Source organism: Pleurodeles waltl, chromosome 4_1 (genome assembly GCF_031143425.1).
Source record: "Pleurodeles waltl isolate 20211129_DDA chromosome 4_1, aPleWal1.hap1.20221129, whole genome shotgun sequence".
Classification (NCBI taxonomy): domain Eukaryota; kingdom Metazoa; phylum Chordata; class Amphibia; order Caudata; family Salamandridae; genus Pleurodeles; species Pleurodeles waltl.
In genome coordinates this window covers 352,634,761-352,662,238 of record NC_090442.1, presented here as the reverse complement: position 1 = coordinate 352,662,238, position 27,478 = coordinate 352,634,761, and the positions used below count along the sequence as shown (strand labels likewise).

The 27,478-nt window shown below is 44.0% G+C and overlaps 1 protein-coding gene across 2 annotated transcripts in view; it reads right to left on the bottom strand.

Annotated features, from left to right (window-relative positions):
* Positions 1-27,478, bottom strand: part of PIK3C2G (phosphatidylinositol-4-phosphate 3-kinase catalytic subunit type 2 gamma) — a 2,001,768-nt gene that overhangs the window by 450,071 nt on the left and 1,524,219 nt on the right. For both annotated transcript variants that reach the window (XM_069228485.1, XM_069228486.1), the window contains exon 23: positions 10,401-10,537. In XM_069228485.1, coding sequence (XP_069084586.1) covers positions 10,401-10,537 — 137 coding nt within the window. The remainder of the gene's footprint in view (positions 1-10,400; positions 10,538-27,478) is intronic.

Here is a 27,478-nt window from a genome sequence, read left to right as displayed (position 1 = left end):
TCTGGAGGGGGCCGCCTGCCCACTGGTTTTTAATGGTGCCCTTTGGCCTCTGGTTCCTGATGCAGCTCCTTGGCCTCTGGTTCCGGATGCTACTCCTTGGCCATAGTTTTGAGTAGAGGCTCATTGGCTATGGTTTCCAGTGGGGCCTCCTTGGCCTTGGATGTCGGTGGAGCCTCCTTGTCCAGGGATTTCTGGGGGGCCTCCTTGGTCTTTGATTTCTGGGTGGCCTCCTTTGCCTTGGAGTTCTTGGGGGGGGGGCTCCTTTGCCAGGGATTTCTGGGGGGCCTCCTTGACCTTTGATTTCTTGGGGTCCTCCTTGGCCTTGGATGTTTGTAGGGCCTCCTTGTCCAGGGATTTCTGGGGGGCCTGCTTGGCCTTTGATTTCTGGGGGGGAATCATTGGCCAGGGATTTCTTTGGGACCTCCTTTGCCCTGGGTTTTGGACGTGGCCCCATGGTCTTGCCACTCTGTTTTGGAGGGGGCAGCACTTTAGCGCTCTGATTTGGGGTGGAGGAGTGTCCTTGTTGCTGGGGGACGGCTTCTCACTCATGTGCCCCTTAGTGGGAGCTGGAGACTTTGGGGGTGGAGCTGTGTCAGACTGGGTGCTGAGGTACTAGGCTGGGGTTGGTGTTACCTTCCTCTTATAGGCAGGAGGGTGCGAAGGGGAAGGAAGAGTAAAAGGTGGGCAAGGAAAAGCTTCTTAGGAACAATGGGTGGGATGTGGAATGAGGGATGGGAGTGGAGGTAGAGAGAATGGTTGTAGGAAGAGGAGGTGTGCTGGACTTGGGTGCACGTGCATGGACAGTGTGCATGTGTGAGGTGGATGGCTGTTGGTGGTTTGAGTGCGAGCGTGTGTGTGTCACTGGAGGGGGGCAGACAGGGTGGGGGAGGACAAACATGATGTGTGTATGGATGTTGTGGTGGTGTCTGAAAGTAAGGTGAGTTTGCTGCATGAGGTGGTGGTGACTGCGCATGTGGTGTGTGGGGTGAATGTCTGCAGGTCTGCTGTTGGGACGACTGTGGGCAAGGCTGTGCAGGTGGCAGGATCTGGAACTGTTGATGCAGTGCATGCAGGTGTGAGTGCAGATGTGACTGAGGGAGGAGGAGGAGGGGGGTGCCGTAGATGATGTGTGTGCATCTGGGTGTTGGCTGTGTGAGTGCTTGTGGACTGAAGTGCGCTGCTTGTGTTTGTCTGTGCGAGTTGTGTGTTGTTTTGGGTGCATGCTTGTCAGAACGTGTGCATGGGATGGCTTGGGGGTGAGGAGACTGGGACTGGGTAGTGGTACCTGGAGGGGGGACGGATGAAACTGGGACACTGGCTGTCAACCAGTGAAAAGACCAGAGCCTGGACCGATCTCTGTAGGGCCGCCAGCCCACCGTGGATGCCCTCCAGGAAGGCACTGCATTGCTGCTTCTGGGATGTCAGCCCCTAGATGGCATTCACTATGGTTGACTGCCCTACAGAGATGGATTTCAGGAGGTCAATAGCCTCTTCACTGATGGCAGCAGGGCTGACTGGGGCAAGGCCTGAGGTGCCTGGGGTGAAGGAGATGTTCACCCACCTGGGTAAGCAGGCACAGGCAACTCGTGGGGGACTACTGGGAGGGCGCTGCTGGTACGGGGTGGCAGTAGAGGGGTCCGCCACAACCAGGGAGCTACCATCAGAGGACGAATCAGAGTCAGTGGTGTCACCTCCTGTCCCCGCCGTGGTGCTCCCCTCACCCTCCATCCCACTGGTCCTCTCAACGTCAGTGAACTTTACCTCCTGGGTCCCGTGAACTGCAGCTCCCTCACTCACCAGTGCCCCTGCTCCTTTGCCTGATGATGCTAATGCACACATGGAGAGGGTGACAAAAGGAAAAAGGGGGGAGAGAAAGGGAGCACAGGGTCAATCTGAGCACCAATAGCACAGATGGCAGACACATTTCTGTCACATACTGAGACTGAGAATGGGCAGTATGGACAACACTGGCATACCATTGGCTAAGTACCACAGCAGGTAGGAGCCAAACACTGCCAGCTACACACCAACTGGGGCCAGCTAAGCCCTGTATGAGATGAGAAGCCACCTACCTAGCTATCTAACAAATTCTTTCCATGCTATTAACCTGAGCTAGACCATGCAGCAATATCTGAACTGGTATATTGGGGCATCCACTGACTAGTACCCTGTACCCAAATCGCATGCCAGGCAACAGAGATGGTTGACAAACACACTGTACTCACCCCCTTGTGGGTGCTGTGATGCCATCAAGTGCCCATCCAGCTCTGGGTAGGCCACTGACAGTTTGCGGGCCACTAGGGTGGTCAGGTTCCGACGGGCATCCCTCCCTCGTTGGGAGGCAATCCCCAGCTGGGCCTCGGTGGTCTTCCGGGCCCAGCGTCTTAGGTCCTCCCACCATTCCCTGCAGTGGGTGCTCCGTACATCCTTGGCGATGGCACGTCACACTCCCTTCTTCTGATGGGCGCTGACCTGCAGAGGAAACACAGAAGGTGGTACACCATGAACCTGACAATCCAGGTCCGGCCCACAAAAAGCATGTCCACTCATCAGGCACACACATGACCCATACCCCTGCACTGATACTGGCACCAGCCATACCCCACCACCTGACACACTGCCAGCACACACACACTTCTCCATGCAGTCATGTTGCATGCAACGTACCCATGGTATACTCACCTGTTGGTCTGGAGGTCCATACAAAGGGTCATACTGAGGTAGACACTCCAATTCCTCTGACGTGAAGGCTGAGCCCTTTCCCCTGTTGCACAAGCCATGGCAGGTTCCAGACACAGGTCACAGCAGCACACGCAGTGGAGATGTCATTCTGGGGAAAGCCAGGAATCAAGTGAAATGGTAGGAAGGAAATGGCGGTCACGTCCGCGGCTGTAAACACCGTCACAGCCGGCGTTGATCATCATTGGTTCCCATTATCAATAGAGGGCCATGTTAGCCAATGAGAAATTGCACAGTGGTGCAGACTGCCTTCCGCCATGACGTGAACGCCAGTTTAATGTATTCACCTACACAGCTCCATTGTCCAACATACATATGCTCTGTGTACACTGCTGTAGTGTGTTCATGGTGCCTGTAGTCACTCCTTTCTTACATTTGGGTCCCTAAGGGTATAAACACTGTGGAGGAATAAGAGGAGGCACACACTGGTGTACAGAACCCTTGTGTACATTGGAGGACTGGCACATCATACTCACCTATCGTCTGGACAGGGCCACAATCACAGATCTGTGTGAACCATTGGAGCCTGATCTGCTACCTGCTATCTTTAGCACCACAGCAATCCCCTCTCAGTGCTCCATTTCCTGGCAACTGGCTCTTTCCAGGTGACAGTGGGCTTGGCTGTAGGGATGTCACAGCCAATTATCTCTATTGTGCTTGCAAGGGTTTTGTCTGCCTTGCTCAAACACATGTGTAGCTACATCGCATTCCCCCTGGTAGATGATTTACCCACTGTAAAGGCTGGATTCTATGCAATGGGACATATACCTCATGTTATTAGGGTCTTCGACGGGACCCATATTGCCTTAGTCCCCCCCCCCCCAGGGCCAATGAACAAGTATACAGGAATTGGAAGAGTTTCCACCCACTTAATGTCCAGATGGTGTGCCTGGCTAACCAGTACATCTCCCACATTACTGCCAAGTACCCAGGGTCGGTGCATGATGCCTTTGTCCTGAGGAATAGCAGTGTCCCACAGCTGATGGCACAAATAGAGAGGCACAGAGTGTGGCTAATAGGTGAGCCTGTGTCCCCACCCAATGTATGTCAGTATATGCCTTCAGGAGTCATGACCCATGCCATTGTGCAGGGCTAATGTGTGTCCCTTTCTTCTTGCAGGTGATTCCGGCTACCCAAACCTGTCATGGCTCATGACCCCTGTTAGGAATCCAAAAACAGGGGCTGAAAATAGGTACAATGATGCTCATGGGCATACCAGGAGGATTGTAGAAAGGACCTTAAGGCTCCTGGAGGTTAGGTTCAGGTGCCTCCATCTGACAGGTGGATCCCTACGATACTCCCCTGAGAAGGTCTGCAGAATTGTTGTTGTGTGCTGCATGTTGCACAATTTAGCAACATGTGTACAGACTGCTAAGACACATTTGTTGGATGGATCAACATGCTACTGGACATTTACACAGGATCATGCAGTTCATTACAGTTGATTACATTGTACATTACCCGTAATTAAAGCACTATTAATCAAGTTGGGTCCAAGGGTGTTTATTGACAATTGTTCTACAATGGGAAGTGCAACAGAGTGGGCTGATGGTTCGGAATACTCCAGGGTAGTGGTCCAGTCTGTTTGTAGCACAGGCCCAGTGTCCAAGGGGCCATAGAAAGGGGAGCAATGGCAGTTCAAGTGGACAAGTTGACACAGTGGAACACAAGGGGGACATTCAGGAGGGTCTCATTTCCTGGAGGTGATCTTTATCTTGGCAAGTGTCTCTGGGGCCCGCTGGTGTGATGTGAAGTCCCTCATGATGTTGGCTATTTCACCCAGCACCCCTGCAATGGAGACCATGGTGGTGTCCAGGGCCTGCAATTCTTTCTTTCTCTCCTGGTGGTGTTCCTCCTGCAGCTGCTGGTTCTCCTGCATGATGTCTATCACCTGACCCATCTTGTCCTGGGATTGTTGGTAAGCCCCCAGGACATTAATGAGTGCCTCCTGGACAGCCGGTTCCCTGGGCCTGTCCTCCCCCTGGCGCACAGCTGTCCTCCGAGTGTCCCTGGTCCCCTGTGCCTGTGTTCCCTGAATGGTGTGCTCACTGCCACTGACCCGAGGACCCTCATTGTCTTGCCTGTGAGGTGTGGACTGGGGTCCCTGTACAGGTGGGCACACTGCTGATTGATGTGTCCTGGGGACAGAGGTCTGGGGACATTGGGTGGCAGCTGTGGTGTTGGATATTGAGGGGGGAGGCTCTGTGGTGGACTGGGTGTGGACTGGGGTAGCAGACTGCCCAGTGGTCCCTGATGGGCCAGTGAGTTCATCCAGATCCAGAACTCCAGAGTTGCTGTCATCACTGGGGGCATCTTCTGGTAGGGGACTGGGTAGCCGTGACACCTCCTCGCCACTGGCATTGGCTGGGGCACCTGTGGGGATTTAAGTGGTGTATTATGTTACAAGTCTGTGACATATTCTGCATCCCTAGCTTCCCCTAAGTTAGTGCTTTTGACCTGCCACCTTTGTTTGTGTATGGTGATGCATAGTGGGATTGTTAGTTCTCCATGCTGTGCATGCATTGGTGGTGGGTGTACATGTAGGGCTTGAAGGGATGTGCATGCAGTGGGTGTGGCATGCAGGGCTTCGTATTGAGGTTTGTTAATTATGGTGGTGCACTGTGTGGGATGGAGTGGAGTGATGGGTGTCAGGGTGAAGGGTGGTGGTGGCATGCAGGTATGGGAGTGGTGATAGGTAGTAAATGTTGACTCATCAGTGTCCAGTCCGCCGGCAACTCCAGTGAGTACCTCAGGATGAAGGATTGCCAAGACTTGCTCCTCCCATACTGTCAGCTGTGGGGGAAGAGGTGGTGGTGGTCCACTGCCAGTCCTCTGGAAAACAACCTAGTACCTTCCTGCTATGGAACGTACCTTCCCACGTAGGTCGTTCCGCCGCTTCCTGATGTCGTCCCTTGTCCGTGGATACTGTCCCACGGCGATCCTCCGCCATAGCTCTATCTTCCTGGAAATGGATATCTGCTGGATCTGTGCTGCCAACAGCTGTGGCTCTACCCTATTTCCTCAACCATGACCTGCAAATCCTCGTCAGTGAAACGGGGGCGCCTTTGTGGGGACATGGGTGTTGTATGGCATGTGTGTTGTGCTGGGGTTGTTGAGTAATGTGGTGGGGGTGTGGGGTGTGTGGTGCGTGACGGATGAATGGGTGGTTGTGATGTTTTTGTGTGTAATTGTCTGTGATTTGCGTGGCTAGCTATTGTGGTCTTTTCGTATTAGCCAAGGATTGTGGGTGATGTGGGTGTGTGTTTTATAGTGCTGTTGGTGGGTATGTGGGGTGTGTGTAATTGTGTCAGCCGTGGTTTTTTTTGATCTGGCCAATGTTGTCTTGTTTTGTCTTTGGCTGGCCTTCTCCGCCATGGCAGTGTTCACCACCAATGGTTTACAGTTGTTGAATACCCACTCTTGTGATTGGTGGGTCATTTTTTGGAGGGTGTAGTATTGGTGGCATAACGGTATTGGTGGCAGTACCGACAGTTTATCACGTTCAGTAGGTCTGGCAGATTTGTGGTTGTGGCTGTTTTCTGTTGGTTTTGTATGTATGTGTCATAATGTGGTGGACAGCAATCAGCATGGCGGTATTCAGTATTTATCACCAAGGCCATAATGAGGGCCTATGTCTCTTCTTTTCTAGTTTTGAATAGATCTCCCAACTTTCCAACATGGATTCAGGTTTAAGGGAGACTCTCCTCACCTCCAATTTAGGTCCACAGCATGTTACATATGGTCTAGTGGCTCTCTTCTAGGCGACATTCCATTTTTGTCTGTTTTCGGCACTACCTAGCATTAGGAGAAAGGTTTCCCAGGCTTCACTGGACTGGGCCTCATCCCTTTTGTTTTTGTGGATCAAAAAGAGGCACCCTACCCTAACACTTGGAGCAGTTCACAGTCCCAGAGAATCATGAAAGGGTGAGACACACAGCCTCTAAAACAGTCCTCTATCAGATACATGCATAAAATTCTTCCTTCAGGTAGCTATTCCACTCCTCTTCCGTACCAATAGTAGCATGTGATTAGTAACAACCCTTGAGACAATCAAACCACAGCTCCCTCCATATCCTGCAAATGAGATTACTCAGATCGTGTTCACAAATGTGGTTTACAGCAATAAATGTCTATCTGGCTGGTTAAACATGAACTTGTGTCCACACGACTGATGTCAGTTTAGAGGGCTGTATGCATGAGACTGGTCCAGAGGGGTCTCTGCAGGATTAGATTTTGACCTGGGATAGGCCTCATAATGTAAGTGGGCACTCATACAGAAAGTCATTGTAGTATACTGTTTTGTCAATAGAGACACTTTATGATACACATGGGGGAAACTGCCCTAGAGTCCAGTTTCGCTTTTCTTTGGCCTACAAAGTCCAGTGACATATTAACATGGGGTGGAACATGTGCATCAAAATCAAATCTGGAATTTCCAAGAAAGTAGCTGTACAACTTATTGGTAATCCAGAATTGTTATAATTCTCTGGCTCAGTTTAGGATCCAGTGCTGGATACGTTCATCAAACACTGTAAGTTCAAGGAATTTAATGTTGAGGAAGCAATACATCTCAGAGTTTTTGGCAGATGTCTGTCAGGTTCATTCAGATGACAAATACTAAGAGAACCCCTTAGTCTTAGTAGTCTTAGTGTACACCGAGTTTTCATGGGTGCCAGAGCTGAAGAGTGTGTGGATTGACAAGCTGCTGACATGGAGGCTGGAGGTACCCAAAGCGAGTCAATCATGAACATGAAATGCAAGAAGATACACAAGGCTGAAGAGCACACAGTGATGACTAAGTTGTCATCAGCTGCATAGATTTTTCAAAATGTCATAAGACATATAATTTAGCCTGTCATGAATATTTTCAACTATAGCTATGACACTTCGGTTTTTGGAGCTACACAGAAGGAGGATGATAAAGCTCTCATGCAAATGTGTTGTTTACTTGTTGATGCAGGTTTAACATTGAATGCTGAGAAATGTGTATTCAATAAGACAAAGCTTAAATTATGTGGCCATATCCTTTCTGCTGAGGGAACACCATCAGATACAGTTAAAGTACAAGCGTTATCAACTGCCAGTCCCCCTCAAGATGTTTCTATGTTACACTCATTCCTTGGCATGGCCAGTTAATGTTCTCAATACATATAAGACTTTGCCACTTCGAGTGCTTGATTGAGAGCGTTGATGAAAAAGAATGTTTCATTCCACTGGTCGCATGACCGTGAGCAAAGCTATAAGAGAATCAAATAAGCTATTGAAAGTGCAGCTGAAATGGCATATTCCAGACCAAAGCTCCATATAAAAGTTGTTGTTGATGCTCACTTGGTCGGGTTAGGTGCAATCCTAGTACAGCACAGCGGACACTAAATGCTCGAAGACATATTGTGGCACATGCAAGCAAACGTTTGCCCCAGACTGAAGTGCTTATACACAACCTGAAAAAGAGAGTTTAGCAGTGGTGTGAGCTTGTGAACATTTCCACGCGTTCCTATGTGGAAAACCTTTTACATGTGTGACAGCTAACCAAGGATTGCTGACCATCTTTGGCAATCGAAAGACCAAGATGCCCCCTTGAATTGAACGTTGGGGACTAAGATTACATGAGTACAACTGCACATATTGGGCGTTATCCAAGGAAAGATCAGAACCCTGCAGACTATTTCTCCAGAGTGCCTATTTAGTGTCAAAGTACGCATTCTAAGAACGCTGAAGCCTACATAAATTTAATTGTGAAATCAAACACGCCTGCTGCTATTTCATTAGAACAAATTGTCACTGCCATGAGTCAAGATAGTGACATGTTAAAGCTGAAAGACATTATTACACGTCAGTCATGGAATCAACATACTCGATCAGTCATTAGTGACAGTGAATACCAGAAGTTTAAAAATGTAAATGATGAACTGTCTGTGACACAAGATGGCATTGTCCCGAGAGGTTCAAGATTGTCATCTCAGAGAGGCTGCAACAACAGACAATTGAAGTGCCCACACAGGGCCCATGAAGGACACTGTGGGATTGTTGCCACAAAATAGAGATCGAGTTTGATTTCCTCAACTCTATGAAAGAGTTGAAATGGAATTAAAGGCCTGTCATCTATGCAACTGCCTGTCATCACAAACCACTCAACAGCCCTTTTGCATGTCAGAATTGCAAAAGCATGCCTGGGAAAAAATTACTTATGACGTTTTTTGTCCACTTGACAGTTGACATCACCTGATGGTGATTGTGGATAAATACTCCTGTTTTCCATTAATAGACGATCTCTCATCTCTCACTCAGGAAAGAGACATTGAGAGATTAGACAGCATGTTTGTGATATGGGGTATTCCTGCAATTTTAAAATCTGACAACCACCCACCTTTCAACAGTCGAGTCTGTCTCAATCTGCTTGTTGTGACGCATCACCTCTTCAGCCACAGGCCTGTCCCCCAAACTCATAATCAGGCCCTAAGTCTTTGAAATAGAAACCAAATATCCTCAGCGTGGCAAGATAGCTAGACCACACATAGCAGGCAAGTAGTCACTGAAGAGGGTGGCATAATGGATGCTGCAGCTCACTGGTGAAATTTAACTTCCTGGCCCTGGGTATAATTTGGTACCATTTCTAGAGGACATGCAGCCAAATACATTTTCCAATAAGTGATATGGCAATCACATCATATTGAAAGGATTGCACAGGCATTTTACCACTGGTTAGGAGTTCTACAGCAGGCAACCATGGTAATTTCCAAAGGATTTCACCTTGGAAGTGGTTCACACAAATTCTCTAGATTTTCAGTGTTATACAAGAACTCTGGTAGACATCATTCAATCCAGTTGTTCCCTCAAAAGTGTTTTTGTGCACAAATTGTTCCTGAGAAAATAGGTTTACTTTTCACTCTAATTATATTTCACTCTTTTGACTCATTTTGTTAAGTTGATAGCAGTGTGACACATCCGATGTTCTGGGGTCCCTCTACAGCAGACCTTCAAACTGAGGACTGGTTTCCCCTTTTATATTTAAGTCTTAGAGTAGCTAGAGAGAGTAGTTCATGACTGACTCAGGGAGGGGTGAATGAGGGTGCCCTGATAGGTTTGGGTCCCCTGAAGGATTGGGTGCCTAACGTACCACAGGGGCTTGCATTAAGCCCCTGCTATATGGATGGTTACCAGGGTAGGAAAACTTGCAATTTACCCTCCTTTAACACTTCATTTAATGGCACACTGACAACATTTGCAGCAAGTACTCTCCCTGTTGCCAAAGTCATCACATAGATTTGCTCTGTCCACCGCTTATGTTTTCAGTTGATACCTATTATTAACTGTTGCAGTATTCCATGTATTGCAAAGAGTACCGACACTAAATCGTAGAACCATTTTCCATCTATTTATCAGGTTGCTGTGAAAGAATCTGATCTGCTTGACTACCCAAAACAGTGCATTTTTTATAATTGTATTACATTTTAGTAGCTTATAATTCAATTTTTAAACAAAATGCCTTCTAGAAATTAGTCCAGGTTTATTGTCTTAATATTTTTTTGATCTTCGAATAGTGAGGATCAGCTTAAACCATTTCCCTACTTCTGCATGCCTAAATAATATAGGGCAAAACATTTTTCAAAACTGCAAGAAAATAAAACTCCAATAACAAGAACACATTATGTTTAACATACCTTTTCGTAACTGGTATGCATAGGGTGTTTTTGATTAAACCATTTTTGAATTGTGCTTTCCTTTAATGGACCTATAATTCCTGAATTCCTGTGGATTTTTGCCAAAGTGGTGGCATCTGGAACCATCTGAACGAGGCCTAATTACAAAAAAGAAGGTCACATGAAACAGCTGGACCACTGAAGGGCAAAGTAATGTAGGAAACTGTATGCATTAAAGAAAACATTCATAATAAAATGGCAAAAATATTCTACTACCATAATTTCAAAAATAAATCGTGCTTCATATGCAGATGACAGCTTTGCAGCCAAAGTATTTGCACAGCTTTTACGTTACCATGTTTCAAACAAGAGTGGACTATGAACCAAATGTCCGTAAATGGGTAAGATCACTTAGGGGGTCGTTATGACCCCGGCAGTAAGTGGAAATGTGGCAATAGTACAGCCAACCGGCTGGCGGTACATACCGCCACATTATGAGAATGGCGGGTTGGCTGAAGCCAACCCGTCACTTCTCCACTCATACCGTCATGGCGGTTTCAGCTGCCAGGCCAGATATGTCAATCTCCATCCCGGTGGCCAACATAGTACTGCTGGCGGCATTATAAGTCTCCCTACCACCAGTGGTTTTCGTGTCGTTGACAGAGAATTCCTTCCCTGTCACTGGTAGGCGGCTCCCCCACACCCCAACACTCAGCTGATGCCCTCCTATTCCCCTCCATTCAAACTCCTCCCACCCCTCCGATCCTCACACACACCCCCACCTCCTCTGATCCTCCCACTCCCTCCCAACCCCCATACACGCACACACCTGCAGACACGCACCACGCATACACCCAATCACTCACACTTGCATACACACATTCATACACACACTGGCATACATGCATTCATACACTCATACTTCGAGACATGCTCGCACACATTCTTACACACAATCACACTGACATGCAGACACGCACTCACTTCACCATTTTTACATGCATTCACTCACACAAATACACCGAGCAAACAACACAACACACAGACACATTCACACACACACTCACACATTCATGCACACAACTAGACACACATACACAGCCCCCCCCTGTCGAAAGCCCGACTTACCTTTGCCAAGGAGGTCTTCCGGCAGGAATGGGAAGGGGTGCTGCTATCGCCAGCATCGCCCGCCAGCAGAACACCGCCAGGCTGTATCACAGGTCATGATACGGCTGGCGGCGTTCAACTTGCGTGGCGGGGCTGGTGGTAGCAACACCAGCTTACCACCATCCATCAGTATGATCACAGATGGATTTCCACCCTTTTTTGTGGCGGAAGTCTGGCAGTGATCAAAATATGGCGGAGGGATGGTAGCCGCAATGATGGTATTTTGGCAGACGTCACTGCAGCGGGAGGCGTTTTTTACCACCATTGTTAAAATGAGGGCCTAAGTGTCATAACCAGAAATTTGGTTAACATTACTTTTTATCGCAACCTACTTGTGAGAGCCATGGTGCCAGCTGACAACGACGTTTACGTCTCTGCTTTGAGGCAATTTGCTACATAGACCTGTTTAGTGTACATGCATAGAATTTCTTTAACACATGTGTATATTTCAAATATGCAAGCATAGTTTTTCCAAGTTCCCTCGGCATGTAGGTAGTTTGTTGAGTTTCCCACTTCACTGCACTAGCATAGTTTCCCCTTGGCGTAGTGGTAATATTGCCTCATGAACATCTACCTTTTCTCTAGAATGGATGTGTCCACTTGTCACTTATCACTACATGGCACTAGGCGATCTAAACTGAGTTAAAATGTTAGAATGCAGACATTCCTGCTCCACATCATTGAGTTAGATATGTTGAACAACAGGGGACCACTTTCACTTCACAGATCTAGAAGCCAGATTTACTATTTGCTGTTTGCAAAATACTGGGCGCAAATTGCTATCTGAATTTTTGTGACCAGTAATGGATATAAAGTACCAACCTACTCATAGGTCAGTTCACCATCCGACCTACCTCATGAATGTTAATGAGGTAGCTTGCAAATGGTGACACACTATGCTTGGAGCTAATACAGGTGTAAAAGCCTCCTTGGATCAGCAGACCACCATGTCTGTGATTCCTTTTAAGTAAAACTAACTTGGTTTTTCTATATGCAATCCATTTTCCTTACATGAAAAGTTTTCTTTCTTGTTTAAGTGTGTTTAAAAGTTGGACCACTGATTACTCTTCAGGAAACCTTTTTTTACCTTCATAAAGGTAAAGGGGTCCCTTTCCATTTGTGACTGCATTACCACCTCCTTCCAGATGCTGATAAAAATGTACAGTTTTGAGACTGGATTTAAGTCGCAAAACAATGACACATATGAAGCCAAGTCGTTATTTGAAAGGGACACCTAAAACGTCCCCCTACATCCAACTTGTATACATTTGAAATCCTAGTCTATAAGTCATAAACGTTTTGCATGTCACAACCAGAGGTTAGTACACTGAAGAAAGCATTTTAACAGTATCAAAAGTCGACTTGGAGCATCTACAACAGTTAAAATGCTTAGAACAACTGGCCCTCAAGACTGATCATATATATTAATTGATTTCAGAGTTAACATTCAATAGCATAAATGGTATCTGTATTGCACTTTAAACTAAGAAAAAAGAACAGAAAACTTCTGCATAAGCCTGTTGTATCTTACCTGGAATATGCAGTCATGGAAATAATAAATACATATTGTGCACCAGAGCCGGCTTTAGGGTCGTGCAACCAGTGAAGCCACACCTATCACTGACCTCACATGGCGCTGTGTGTAGAAATAATGTAAGCATTTTCAAACACTGGTTGCACAGTTCCTTGTGTGTCCTGCAGATTAATGCTCCTTCTAGAGAGATCATCTAGTGGTGGTTTTGACTCATCATAAGGTAGCACAGAAGGTTTATATGTCTGCTACAAAGAATGTGCACCATGTAGATCACAGAACTGTATATTTTAAGTGGATGGCACAGTGGTTAGTGCTTTTGACACAGACACCCTTTTGTTACTTGCCGTTCTCAAGTTACAATCCTAATATAACCCAGTGACCTACGAACTGTCATTAAAGAGCAGCATGCAAACTGCATGGTACAGTAGAGTATGTTATGTTTTCAAATTAATTATTAAGTCATTATAGCGCATACCTACCCCAAGGTTTCTCAGTGCTTTTGGAGGACAGGTAGAGCTATTGGAAGAGGAGAGCTAAAACAACCAGGTCTTCAGTTCTTTCCGAAAAGTAAATGAGGAGGCACAGCATCTCAATGATTCAGGGAGGGAGTTCCATGACCTGACACCAAGAAAAGACTGTCTGCCTATCGAGCTGCATTTGATTCTTGGGACTGTAGAGAAAGGAAGGTTGCTCGAGCGCAGGGTGTGGGAAGGGAGGTAAGGAACCATGAATTTTTGCAGGTACCTGGGTCCTGAGCTTGAGCTAATTTTATGCATAAAGCAGCATACTTTAAAATGTATTTGCTTTTCCACAGTGGGCCAGTGTAACTGATGAAGAAGACCAGAGGCAGAGGAGTATTCAGGAAGGTAAAACAGGTTCCTAGTGGCATTATTCTTAACCAGTTCTGAACCATCTGAAGTTGAAGGCGTCTAACCACTGCCTTACCCAGATACAGGATGTTACCATAATTTAGTTGTGATAACATCAAGGCTTGGATGAATGTTCTTGGGTGGAGAAAGGAAGTATCCCTGTGATTTTTTAAAGCCATTTTATAGTGACAAAACACGTGAAAGCTACTGTAGCCATTTGTGGATTCATGGACAGAGTAGAGTCGAGCCAAAAAACAAGGATCTTCACTTTATTGGTGAGTACGGGAAGCACTCCCAATGTGGCAGGCCAGTGCTGGGGCCCCCAGAGCTGGGGAATTGTACCCAGTACCATGACCTTTGTCCTGTCAGCATTTAATTTCTGGGAGTTAATATTCATCCAGGTGGAGATGATATTGTGGCAGGAACTGAGATCTTCCGAGATGGCTTCTCGTCCAGATGACAGGGAAATAATGATCTGGGTGTCATCCGCATATGAAAACAGGGTGAGTCCACCACCTCCACCAGGACCCACCAGGTCTGTCAAAGGGCGGATGAAGATGACAAAGAGCATGGGGCTAAGGGCGGATCCTTGCAGAACTCCAGACGTTAAATTTGAGGAGAAGACCTGAAAAGTGTGAACTGTCAGAAAAAAGGATAGCCATGCAAGCGCTGTGCCTTGGAGGCCCAGTTGGACCTGTCTTTCAAGAAAAATATAATGGGACACAGTATCAAAGGAGGCGCTGAGATCTAGTAGAATCAGGGTGTACCGCCCCAATCCAAAAGCTCCCTTAGATGATCCATAACTTGTAGAAGGGCGGATTCAGTACTGTGCCGGGTCTAAAACCTGACTGGGAAGGATGTTGAGCATCCTGGGTCTCTACAAATTAGGTAAGCTGGGTGTTTAAATGATTTCTCGAGATCTTGGGGAGGATAAGTAGTAAAGAAATGGGCCTGAAGTTGGAACAATTGTCTGAGTCCAAATGGGGTTTCTTTAGTAAGGGGAGAATTGTGACATTCTTCCATGTTTTAGCCAAATGCCTCTCACGTAAGGACAAGTTCTACCCCCAAGGCGTGGGCTCAGTGATGTTAGTGTGGCCGGTAGAGTAGGGTCTAGTGGTGAGCTCGACATGATTGATTGTAATATATCAAAGAGATGAGGATAGTCCAAGGGGAGAAAATATTGTAGTTTAGTAGGCAAACAGGCTGTTATCAGAGGATTTCCTTCCCTGATGGAGGGAAAAGTAGGGTTAGAACTAGAACTGATACTCCCAAGCAGAATATTATTAATCCTAGTTGTGGCCTGGGTGAGCTGGATATCTGTCACCTTCTTGACAAAGAAGTCAGCAAGCTCCTCAAATTGACATTGTGTCAATGAGGGAGGAGGAGCAGTATTACTAGGATCTGATAGATCTTGAACCACTTTGAAAAGTGTTTTGGGGCAGTTGTGTTCTAGAGTGATTTGTTCTGAGTAAAACAGAGCTCGTGCAATTCGGCAGTGCATTTGCCACTGACTTAAGATTGTTTCATATTTAGCTTTTAAATTACCATCATATAACTTCCTCCAGGCCCTTTCTAGTCACTTGCAGAATTTATTTTCTGCCTGCAGAGGCTCGTTAAATGAAGAGGCAAGGGGGTGTGCCTGGAGGAGGATTTAAATTTGGCTGGTAGAGCTAAATCCAAAGAATCTCAGAGCAAGTTGTCGATCACAGGCTCACCTATGTCAACCTCCTGTGGTAGATGAGGTAGGGTGTTCAGCAGATAATGTATTGAAAACTGAGGTGTTGAATTTGGCCCAATTTCTGACGCTGACTTTGGGCCTGGCTGCCACCAACGTGAGTGTAAAATTAACAGGTATGGAGAAGGGTACAGCAAAATGGTCAGACCAGAGTAATGGAATGGGCGAGTTGCTGGTGAGACGAGTAAGATTAGAAAAAATGGGGTCTAACAAATGACCTGCTTTGTTAGTGGGGGCAGAATTTATTAGTTTATGGTTCAAAGCACCTAGGTCCTCTATAAGTATATGACCAAGTGTAAAATTAGCATCTTTCAAGTGCATATTTAGATCCTGGAGTGGGTGAAATTACCACTTCTAAGTATAAAGGAAGATGCTGCATCAGGGATCATACAGCACCAATTCCTGGCATACCAAGGGGAGCGAGAGATTAAGACACCAGAGATAGTGAGTTTTGGCGTAAGGCCAAGTGAGAAGAGCAGAGCTTCGCAAGTGAGAAAAGATATCGCCTTGATTTTGCACTTAAAAACGTCCTATGAGATCTGGCAAAGATGCCTCATGTAACCAAGATTCTGTTAAGAACAGGACCTCTGGAGCAATGTCCACCATAAAGTGGAGAATGTGTTGCTGATGTCTAGCCAGAGAGTGACAATTTATGCTAAAGAAGTGAAAATTGCTTCTGGTCAAGCAGCCCCCTGTAGAGGCATTCATGCTCTCAACCTCTATGGTACAGGCACTCTTATTGTTATCAGCAGCAGCGGTGTAATCCATGGATTTACATAATAAGTGACACAGCTGTTTACGTCAGCCAGGGGACTGATCGATGTCCGGCATGCCTGTAAGTAGGCTGGGCCCAGTGGTCTTAGCTGTTCTGGAGAGTAGGCTTTTCTGTTGGCCCTAAAATTAGCAGAGTCCCTGGACCCTGGTCCTGTTAGAGCATGAATGGGTGCAGATGAACTTGCCTTTAGTGTGCCTTTGGTGCGTCGGTGGTGCAGCAGCTGTGTGGGTCCTCTGCATGTTGATGCCAGGCTACGCTTTTATGAGTAGCCACTTCCTAATGACTTTCAGCTATGCCACAAGCCTTCTAAGATGGTGGCATCAAGACACACTGAAGTCAGCAGAATGATGCCTCCCATATTTTTTCCACCAACTTTCATTATCCTGATGTTGCTAAAAAGGGTATGTTTGGGTAGTAATACATTTTCGTTAGTAAAGCCAACCCCAGCCACTAAGACATGTTTTAAGTCCGAGTGTGTGCTTCTCGAGACCAAACACTCCTAAAATATACTGCCCACTAGTATGGATGAACTAATTCCTACACCTTGTTACCCTTATTGTCTCATCTAAAATTTTGTATAGATTGATTAACCCATGTATGATTTTTTGTAGCGTACATTCTGGGAGTGATGTAAAGTGCTTGACATCCGACACTGGTATGGGTAGAACTATAAGACAAATACAATTGATTTGAATTAGGGGCTATGGAGAGATGAGGATCACTACTGGAGAGTGGTAGTGAGGGTGTGCGTGGCGAAGAAGGTCTTTGAGAGGCACCAAAAAGATTCTCACATCAGGTGTCATCAGCACTAAAGCCATCCCTGTTTTGCACTTACTTTTAATGTATTTAGAAGACACCTGTAATACCAGGATATAACTTTCTTTTGCACCATATTCTTTATTGTACAAAGGAATGACCCTGTAGACAAAGGCCCTTCAAGGACAGCCATGGCACATATGTACTGAACACTCAAACTTCTTGTTGCTGTATTTCAAATAATACTCTGTGCCGCTGCTCTTAATCAATATTCATTATGCCCTGTGCCATCCATTATCCATTCACACCACATCCCGGCTGTCAAGATAGCTCAATGCTATGAAATCTGACCACTGAGGTATCAGTAGGTCACAAACTCAAAGTCTGCCAAGGCTGACTCTGCCTTCCACCCATCTGTGGTGGGTACATTGATTACCACTCAAATGGATAAAGAAATCTGCTATTCACAGCAATTTGAAAGAGCAGATGTGTAGTAGGAAGCACTATATAAAAATGTCATTATTATCAATGTGCTGAACTAGAAAATCCTTCAAGATGATGCCAGGACCAATTCATCTCTACTTGCCTTCAAGGCTTCAAATGTCAACTAACATTTGGTGAATATTGCCTATTCTCATATCAAACAATAAATGTAACTATCTAAGCTGCATAAATAAACTATGTTTGCAGCAAATATCCCCATTCCAATGGTTTCTTTCACCTGTCTATTTTGAAATCCATCTATATTGTAGCCCACTTTTATAGGCTTCAATTATGTTGTATTGTTGACACAGATATTGCTGTCCCATGTACCCCATTTCATGTTCGCATAAGTTTAAGGGAAATCTTTAAAACCTATTTTGCTCATTAACCTAATTTCTTATTGGTGCAGGAACAAGATGGACATTTATTCACAATATTGAACAAACATTTTTGAATAAAAGCAGCATTTTTTTTTAACCTGTAGCAATGATACATTAATTTTTAGATGAAGTTGTTGAGTACCCATGGTACCTATTATGTAGTGCAGATAGAAGGAGACACACACCAGTGGAATAGGGAGTGCTATATGTAGCCTTTATATTACAGAGACATGCATATAATGCTACTTTTCTGCACTAAGCCAGTTGCTACTCAACCCAAGCAGCCTATCTTTATTTGGTGAGTGAAACTTTGCTTACTTCCTCATTGCTGATGAGCTTGTTTACCATCCAATCAATGGGTAATCGAACTGGTTTCATCCAGGACAGACCAGACTAGCCACTACGCCCCTTGATTACAGACTGCCCTATACAGAATTCATTGAATTTTCAATTCGTATTAATGATAATAGTACAGAGATTTCATTCCCTCTGGCTTATCAAAGAATGCTGAAAAAAACATCAAGGATAATGCTCCTGTAATATATGATGAGTTCTATTAGCTGACAAGTATAACTTTGTTAGAGATGGTTTCATCAAACATGACACACAGACATGGGCAGATATGTATGCATTGTTTAATGTCACAAAACATTGCATTATTACTTGTGGACAGAATTTAACTACTGAAGCTTTTAGTAACCAAAAGTATGGACTTCACATTGATCTTTTTAACAGTGGCAAACTAACTATCCCACTTCACATCAACCCTCCACTTCAACATTGAAAATGATTGATAACCGTGGTAACACGCAGCCATTGACCAATGTCCAAAATTACTGCATTGACCAAAACTAACTATGATAATTATCCTAAGACCTGTACCTTTACAAATCACATTACAATAGAATCAGTTGCTCCATCACTCACAAATACAACCCAAAGTCATTGTTCTTATGTCTGGTGGTGCCCACAGATCCACACAGGCAAGACCAAACACTGTCCTTATTGATAAACTAGGGATTATGCATAATAGGGCAGCAGTGTATCCCTAGGAACCTGTGCAATACAAAACATGAAAAACAATGGTTCCTTTATAGGTGATTTAGGACAGTTTTATTTATATGGTAGTGCAGTCAATACAGCCTTCTAAATATTGACTATATGAGGCTTAAATAAAGAGGAAGAGAGTACAAGAGTATGCAATTAAGGCTTGTAGTGTTAGGGTGGGAAAAAAAGCTAATGAAATTGAGTGATTAACTGAAAGGAAAACGTGCCTTTAAAAGTGCAAGGCTGAAATGAAAATGAGGCCTACCCAGATAATTGACACAGATATGTTGAAAATTAATATGAATCACTGTCTAATTAAAAGTATTTTATGTTTTACTAACTGAGAGTAATGAAAAAATAATAATTACATGTTCAGAAAATAAATTGTCTGAGTTTTCTGAAATGTTGTACTGCACATTTTACTGTGTTTTTAAACAGGCTTATGTTAATCTAATTCACATGCAATAATATGATGCTTAGAAATGTTGATGGCCATGGAAAGTTTTCTGCTCTTTTCTGAAACATCTTGTGTGATGTTTTAATGTCGGAGAAAACTTTTCTCTGTTGTAACATTTATAACATTTTATTTAACTTCCTGATAGATAATATTCCTCAGAAAACAGAGGCTTTAAGTAGTTTTATGTAGTTGAAACATTTTATCTGGGAAACGGCAAACTGGTGATGACAATGGAAGAAGCTGAACCAATGAGAAAGAAAAATGAAAACAAGAACACAATGAAGAAACGTGTTTTGAGTTTAATTGCTTCTGTCCTAACCACCTCAAAGCCTGACCAATCGTAGAGTAGCTAGTTATTTTCTGGGGCTTTAATATAGCAATGTTTAGGTGATGTCAGTTCAGTTCTTGTGAGACTTATTCTATCTTGCTCGAGCTCAGACCTATTTTTCTGTTGCAGTTACTGTCTGCACTGTATTAAAATATCCATTTATTTCTGTTAGTGAAATAATGTGCCACTTACAGTTCAGATGCATTAAGGCCAAACTTTACTGAACTGTTTCCCCATAAGTCACTGTCCACTGAAATGAACAAAAGATGCTCAACTGAAGAATGCTTGTTTGGGTGGAATTTGATTTCGTCACTGCTTGTTCGAAGATGCTCTCAGCATTCCTGGTGTGATTCGTAATTGAGTTAGGCTTTTGCGCTTGCAGTGCTTAAGCAAATCGCAGGTGAATTGTGATGTTTGTGATAATTAGGGAGTTGGCATTCTCCAATGTAGTTTGTTAGGGAGTGTGCATACTCAAAAGGGTGCATTTAGGGAAGTCATTGAACTTCAATTGTGTGTGGCGCTTTGTGCTAGGAAAATTGCCCACGTGGTTGTTGATGTACTGTCCCTGCGTGGTCTAAGACTCCGGAGTATTGTATCTTGGCTGTTTTAGTAGGTCGATCAGGCATGATTCAAAAAGAAATTCTGGACTGCGTGTTAAAGGGGAGTATTAGTTTGACCAATATTGGTGACTCCTGAGTGCACAGGGAGGATCTAGGGCAAATTTTACTTGTGAGTCAGTGAAAGCAGAAGATGAATGAATAGATGTCAGAGCTAAATGCCACAATCAAAAATTCTGTTAGGCTTCCGAAGTGTTTGTGTTCTCTGCCTGTAGCCAACAGAAAAGTTGGTGTCAATTTTTTATTAGTGCTTGCAATATTTTGCATTAGTTTTGCGAGATTTGAGTTTTGGGAGGACAAGCTGCAAGACTTTGTTAGCTCGTGTGCGTACGAGTGACTTCACATAGGTCCATGCCGAGATAAGTCGATTGGCGAAAGGGAGCTCGTGAATGGATTGGTGGACAACCATAAAGGCCTACTGGTTGGGAGAGGCACCAAATAGGATTTTGGGATTAAATTACTTCCTGTTATTAATATAATTTGTAGTTTACGGTCAAAGTTGAGTAAAAATTTCATTTTTCAAAGCGTTGAAGAGTGCGCTAAGGGGAGAGGAATATATTGCTGTGAGAGTAGGAGAAATTTGCCTGCCATAAAATACTCCAGCATATATCATAATTGAGGAGAAAGATAAAGGAACATGTCTTTGGTTAACACACTGGTGAAAAATTACAGAGAGGGAAGGGAGTTTAGCATTTCCTGTCCATGGAACTTTTAATATGAAAAGTTTAGAACATTTCAGTTAAGTGCTGTACGATATAAAACCTCCTCCGAGACCGGCACAATTTGAAGCTCTAGCTATTTGGGAATTGGTGTCCAGACAACAAGAGAAATTAAAATTTGAGAGAAGAATGAGAAAAGCGGAGAAGACAGCAGAAGCTAGATGGGACCATGAGCTAACATTTTGGAGAACTGAGACTTTACAGGGAATTAAAATGTTTCCTGCAATTACACAAGAGAAAGAGAGAGGTGTAAAACAAAAAACTAAAAATAAAGAGTCAGTTGAGGCTAGAAAATCATTGACTTATGATGATGAATCAGATGATGAGGAATTGAGAATGTAGTTACTGAGAAGTCATCTTGCACCATATGTGTTAGACTTTTCATCCTTGGCGTGGTCTCCCTTAACTTTTTGCCTCTGTTCCCCAGGTTATTGATGTGTGCTGGACTCTGATTTTGCTGTTTTTATTACTCTGCTAACCAGTGCTAAAGTACAAGTGTTCCTGTTTAAACTGTGTATGTAATTGGTTCTCCATGATTGGCATATTTGTTTTACTGTTAAGTCCCTAGTAAAGTGCACTAGAGGTGCCCAGGGCCTGTAAGTCAAATGTTACTAGTGGGCCTGCAGCACTGGTTGTGCCACCCACACAAGTAACCCTGTAATCATGTCTCAGACCTGCCACTGCAGTGTCTGTGTGTGCAGTTTTACACTGTAAATTCGACTTGGCAAGTGTACCCACTTGCCAGGCTTAATCCTTCCCTTTCCTTACATGTAAGGCACCCCTAAGGTAGGCCCTAGGTAGCCCCAAGGGCAGGGTGCAGTGTATGGATAAGGTAGGACATATAGTAATGTGGTTTATATGTCCTGACAGTGAAATACTGCCAATTTCGTTTTTCACTGTTGCAAGGCCTGTCTCTCTCATAGGATAATATGGGGGCTACCTTTAAAATATGATTAATGTGTAGATTCCCCTAGAGAGTAGATAGACATGTGGAGTTTGGGGTCCCTGAACTCACAATTTAAAAATACATCTTTTAGTAAAGTTGGTTTTGAGATTGTGTGTTTGAAAATGACACTTTTAGAAAGTGAGCATTTTCTTGCTTAAACCATTCTGTGACTCTGCCTTGTTTGTGGATACCCTGTCTGGGTCAGTTTGACAGTTGGGTTGTTTTTCACCTCACACTAGATAGTGACACAAAGGGAGCTGGGGTGTAGCCTGCATTTCCTAATCAGCCATCTCTGCTAGGAGGGAGGGGTGGAGTGGTCACTCATCTGAAAGGACTGTGCCTGCCTCTGACAATGCAGACTCCAACCCCCTGGTGTGTGTCTGAGGCCTTGCCTGGGCAAGGCAGGATTTCACAAGTAGGTGTGAGTCCCCTCTGAAGAAAGGTGACTTCAAAGACTAAAATGGGTATAAGAAGGGCACCCAAATCTACAGACTTTAGAAACACTTCTGGAACCAAGAGGAAGAGAAGAGCTGAATAGCTGAGGAAGAAGAGCTGCCCTGCCTGTGACTGTGCTTTGTGGAGCTATCCTGCAGTTGCTGCTTCTGCCAGAGTAAGAAGGCAAAGACTGGCCTTCCATCTTGAGAAGAAATCTCCAAGGGCTTGATCTAGAGCTTGCCTCCTGTTGTTTGAAGTCTCAGGGACAGCCAAGACTTCTCTATGCCAGCACCTGGAGTCTCTGGAGAGACTCCTACTCTGCCCTGTGGTGCCCATCCAGTTCCTGGGACCCTGAAAGGAGAAGCTGGCAGCCTAAAGACAAGAAAATCCATTCACATAGCACTGTGCGGGGAAAAGATTGACGCGAATCCGATCTGCGGCTGAAAAAAACGACGCGCTGCCAGCTCCGCAGCTGAGAAACGACGCTCGCAGGAAACGTGACCGAAAAATCGACGCACGGAGCAGGAGAAACGATGCACAGCATCGCTGACGGAGGCTGGGAGATCACAACCTGCGCTGTGGGATTTTCGGATCATCGTGCGGCTGGATTTTTGACTCAAGTACCGCCGTGCGGAGTTATTTTTGATGCACACCCTCCCGTGCGAGGTTATTTTTGACGCACACCAGGTACATTTTCACTCTAGCAGCGCTAGTGTGTTTTTAAAACTACTTAAAGACTCTTTTTGATTTTTAATTCATAACTTGACTTGTGTATGGTGGATTTTTGTCGTTTTGGTCTTGTTTTGTTTAGATAAATATTTCCTATTTTTCTAAACTGTTGTTGTGTCATTTTGTAGTGTTTTCATTAAGTTACTGTGTGTGTTGGTACAAATACTTTACATCTAGCACTCTGAAGTTAAGCCTACTGCTCTGCCAAGCTACCAAGGGGGTAAGCAGGGATTAGCTAAGGGTGATTCTCTTTTACCCTGACTAGAGTGAGGGTCCTTGCTTGAACAGGGGGTAACCTGACTGTCAACCATAGACCCCATTTCTAACAATATGCAGTACAAGAGATAAGTTCAAGTACAAGTACAGATTCAAGTGCTCCAGTTCCAGTTGTAGTAACACAGAGTCAAATACAGGTCACAAGTAATGTTCCTATTACTGTTACTCAGACACCTATGATTCAGACTGTCTCACCTGTAGTCTATCCTACTGTTCCTGTTGTGAGTTCCGCACCAAGTATAACAGGCTCTATTGTACAGTCACCACAGATATCACAGGCTTACCAGAAACCAGTGATGGTCGAGATGGAGTCTCCACCTAGGTTAGTGTCTCCAGAACAGATTCAGAGTATTCAGGGGTACACACCTTTTGTAAATTCACAGACGAGTTCCTCCATTTTGAGAGGTCAGAATTCAGGAGTAATATACCCAAAAGATCAGAATGTTCAGACAAGTCCAGAAGCATTGACAGTACCTGTTACTATTGGGCCTGTTGTACCATTGTTTAATCAGGTAAATAATGAAAATAATGTACAGAATATTTTCAATTCAAATGCAGAAATGGAGAGAATAAATGTTCTCACAGGAGTCATGTCTCCAATGAACCCGACTTTTGACAAAACAGGTCCACTAATTGATTGGAGTTGTTCCAGAACTTCACAGTTGCCGGAAAGACTATGTATTACTCCACAGGGTACACCAAAAGGAAATAACAATGTACCCAATGTAAATAACAGTAATGTTTCATTACAAGGTATGACAGCTCAGCAGTTAACTGATTGGCTAGAAAAGATGAGTGGAACGAAGATGAAGGCAAATACTGAGAGGGAAAATTCATTGAACGTGGCAATGCTTAAATTAGAAATAAATTAAATATTTGAAGGAACCACTGATGTAAAGAGGATAGATTTGCATAATTAAGATGAGTTATGCTTCACATGTAAAACTGTTACACACAGAGTAGGACTGATAAACCAAAAATTAGCAGACCTTGCAGAGAAATTACATAGATTTTAAGAAAACAAAGCAGCTGAGAAGAAGTTACAGATTAGAATTGAGAACATGAGAATACCAGGAATGAAGATTCATATTAAAGAATTAATTTAGAATACTCAATGATGGGGAGCATTAGATACATGGGAAAGCAGCGGGGTGAAGAAAAGAGATCAGAAGAAAAAGGAGTCTGCAAATTTGAATATTAATGCACAGCAGACTGATAATATAGTAAAAGTATTCCCCAATGAGAGAAATTCCAGGAGGGAGAAGTGATATTTTGTGATTTACAAATGACTATCAGAGATTGAGAGAGAAACCAGTGGAATGGAACCAGCAAACAGATAGGTTTGTGAAGCTTGCAAAATGTATGTAGGAAGACTTGAATACCCTGTTAGAAACAGTGGTTCTAGCTGATTTATCGGTTGGATGCAGGAGGAGTTTATACTGGCCAACAAGAGAGCCTCCACTAGATCCAGTTAAAGGTGCACCATCACGTGATTTAATGAAATACTATTACAAAGTGATCGAATTTTTGAAAATGAGAATTTCACCCAAAAGTATTGATTGGCAGAGAATTGATAGGACAGTGCAGGAAGCGAAAGAGTTAATACATGCATACTTTGAGAGATTGCTGCAAGTGTTTAAACATTACAGTGGTGCAGAAACAATTGAGCCAAAAGACATGATTCATTTTATATTTAGATTTGTTGAAGGTTCGAGACCTGAAATTGGACAGATGATTAAGAGTAATTCGATGTGTTGGCAAGCAAAACCTGTTGATGAAATGTTACAGTTTGCGAAATACTGTAGTGACGAGATTGAAATGCAGCAGAAGAAATTGAAGGAAAAGGCGATGATGGTGCAGATTAAAGTGGCACAATCAGGGATGCAGGGAAATTATCCACAGCAGCAGGGAATATATCCTCAGCAACAGGGTAACATGTTGTTTCAGATTCTTTAGAATGGCTGGTCAACCTGTGTTTTTCATGTATCTCTATAATTTGGTTTTGCGCTTGGTTTATGTGATTTTAGCATTGTTTATCTAAAGGGCAATACATTTTTTAACTTTACTAAACTAGTGTGGTGATTCATGGTGAAATAGGTCATGCTGTGTTTAAATTACTGACTCATGTTGGTTAGGATGGTATTGTTTGGTTTTGTTTATTGTTGACTCATGCCTGAGTCCAAAGGTTCATTCGACCTCATGAGGGTAGATGGTTATTTACCCTTACGTGTCCCCTTATAAATTAATTATCAAAACAAATATAAGGTAGGATGCGCCAACAGTAGTGAAGGACAGCTGCCCTCCATCGCATTGGCACTGCTCACATGGAGTGCTGCCCTGCTTCATCTCTTGGTGCGTAAGAGGAGGTTATATAACGTTCACAGGGTTTACACCGCCGACAACTGCCCTACCTCCTATTTTGGGTGCTGTAGCGAATGTTTTCTCACAGCTGTACAGACTCACTGAATTTCCCATAAACTGGTAGTGACACTACTGTTTAACAAAGGGGGCCCGTGCTTATGGGTTCTGGGTGACATGGCCCATTGGTTCTGCCCTTTGTTCTGATAAAGGAACCCCTCCTACAAAAAATATATTTTTGGAGTGGTCTAAACATAGAATGTCTTGGATATCTGGTTTTTGGCTGTCTGCCTTATCTGATTATTATTCATTCAGCCAGATAATGGTTTTCAATGAAGTTTTACTATCTATGTTCTCAGTCAGTGCAGCCAAAATGTCCACACCAATACACAGAAGACACATTTTTGTTTGTCATGATTTTCCTTTCCACCTTCATAACGCACATGCACTGTCTCATCACCTGTACCTGCACTGTATAATTCTCACAATAGTTAATTTCAATGGATATTACAATAGTTTACAATGTACTCTTTCAAGTTATTGCACTCTGGGTAAACTATATTACATTTTCAGTAGATCTGCTATGATTTCCCTACCTTAGATGTGAAATTGCCCAAAATGAACTTAGAAGGAACCACTGTTGCACACGTTGCTGGTGAAGCAGTCACTCCCTTTCTATACTATTCACTGCTGTTTTCAATTTCCTTCACCTCTTCACTCCACCAATAGTGTCAGGGCTATGTTCATCTTTCTCCACCCATAGATACCCATAAACACAGGTTTGCAGCATTGCATTGAATGATAAATGCTATCTATGATATAATATACAACTTGCAGAATACATTCTCTGACTTGAAGGACATCTGTTTATGTGCCCTAATCTAATGCACTAACACTGTTTATTCTCCAATTTTAATGGTGGGTATTTTACTACAGTATGATCAACTTAGCCCTGATTTTTTTTTTTATATTATAATGAACAAAGGATCACATACAAGAACCAGTCTTCCATTGTCTCCTCTCCATTCTTGACTTAAAACACCCATGGATGTTCCTATTGGACATCCTCACTCTAAATTATCTTTAACCAACTCTCAGTCTATTCCTGCCATCAGCGGAGCTATAATTGACAGACAATCACATACTGATATACTAACATAACTTATTTAATTACCATTCACGTCCCAATATCTCACACAACGCATGACTCACTAGCAGAGATTCTTGGCCGATTAGGTTGTTTCTAACCTCACTGGCACTCTGTGGCCTTCCAACTAAGGGGCTGAGTTACTTCTATTGGAACCATAGTGACGGGCAGTTCAGGACGAGCAGCTGGTTTTCAAGTAGGTGTTTTGAATAATAGTAGACTCAAGTTTTCACATCTCCCGCAGTCCTGAAGAGGTTGTGAATAAATATGGCAATATGCGTCGACCCTGTTCTGGAGGCGTGTCATGATTTTTAACAGCGTGTTGTTTCCCCAGGACTCTT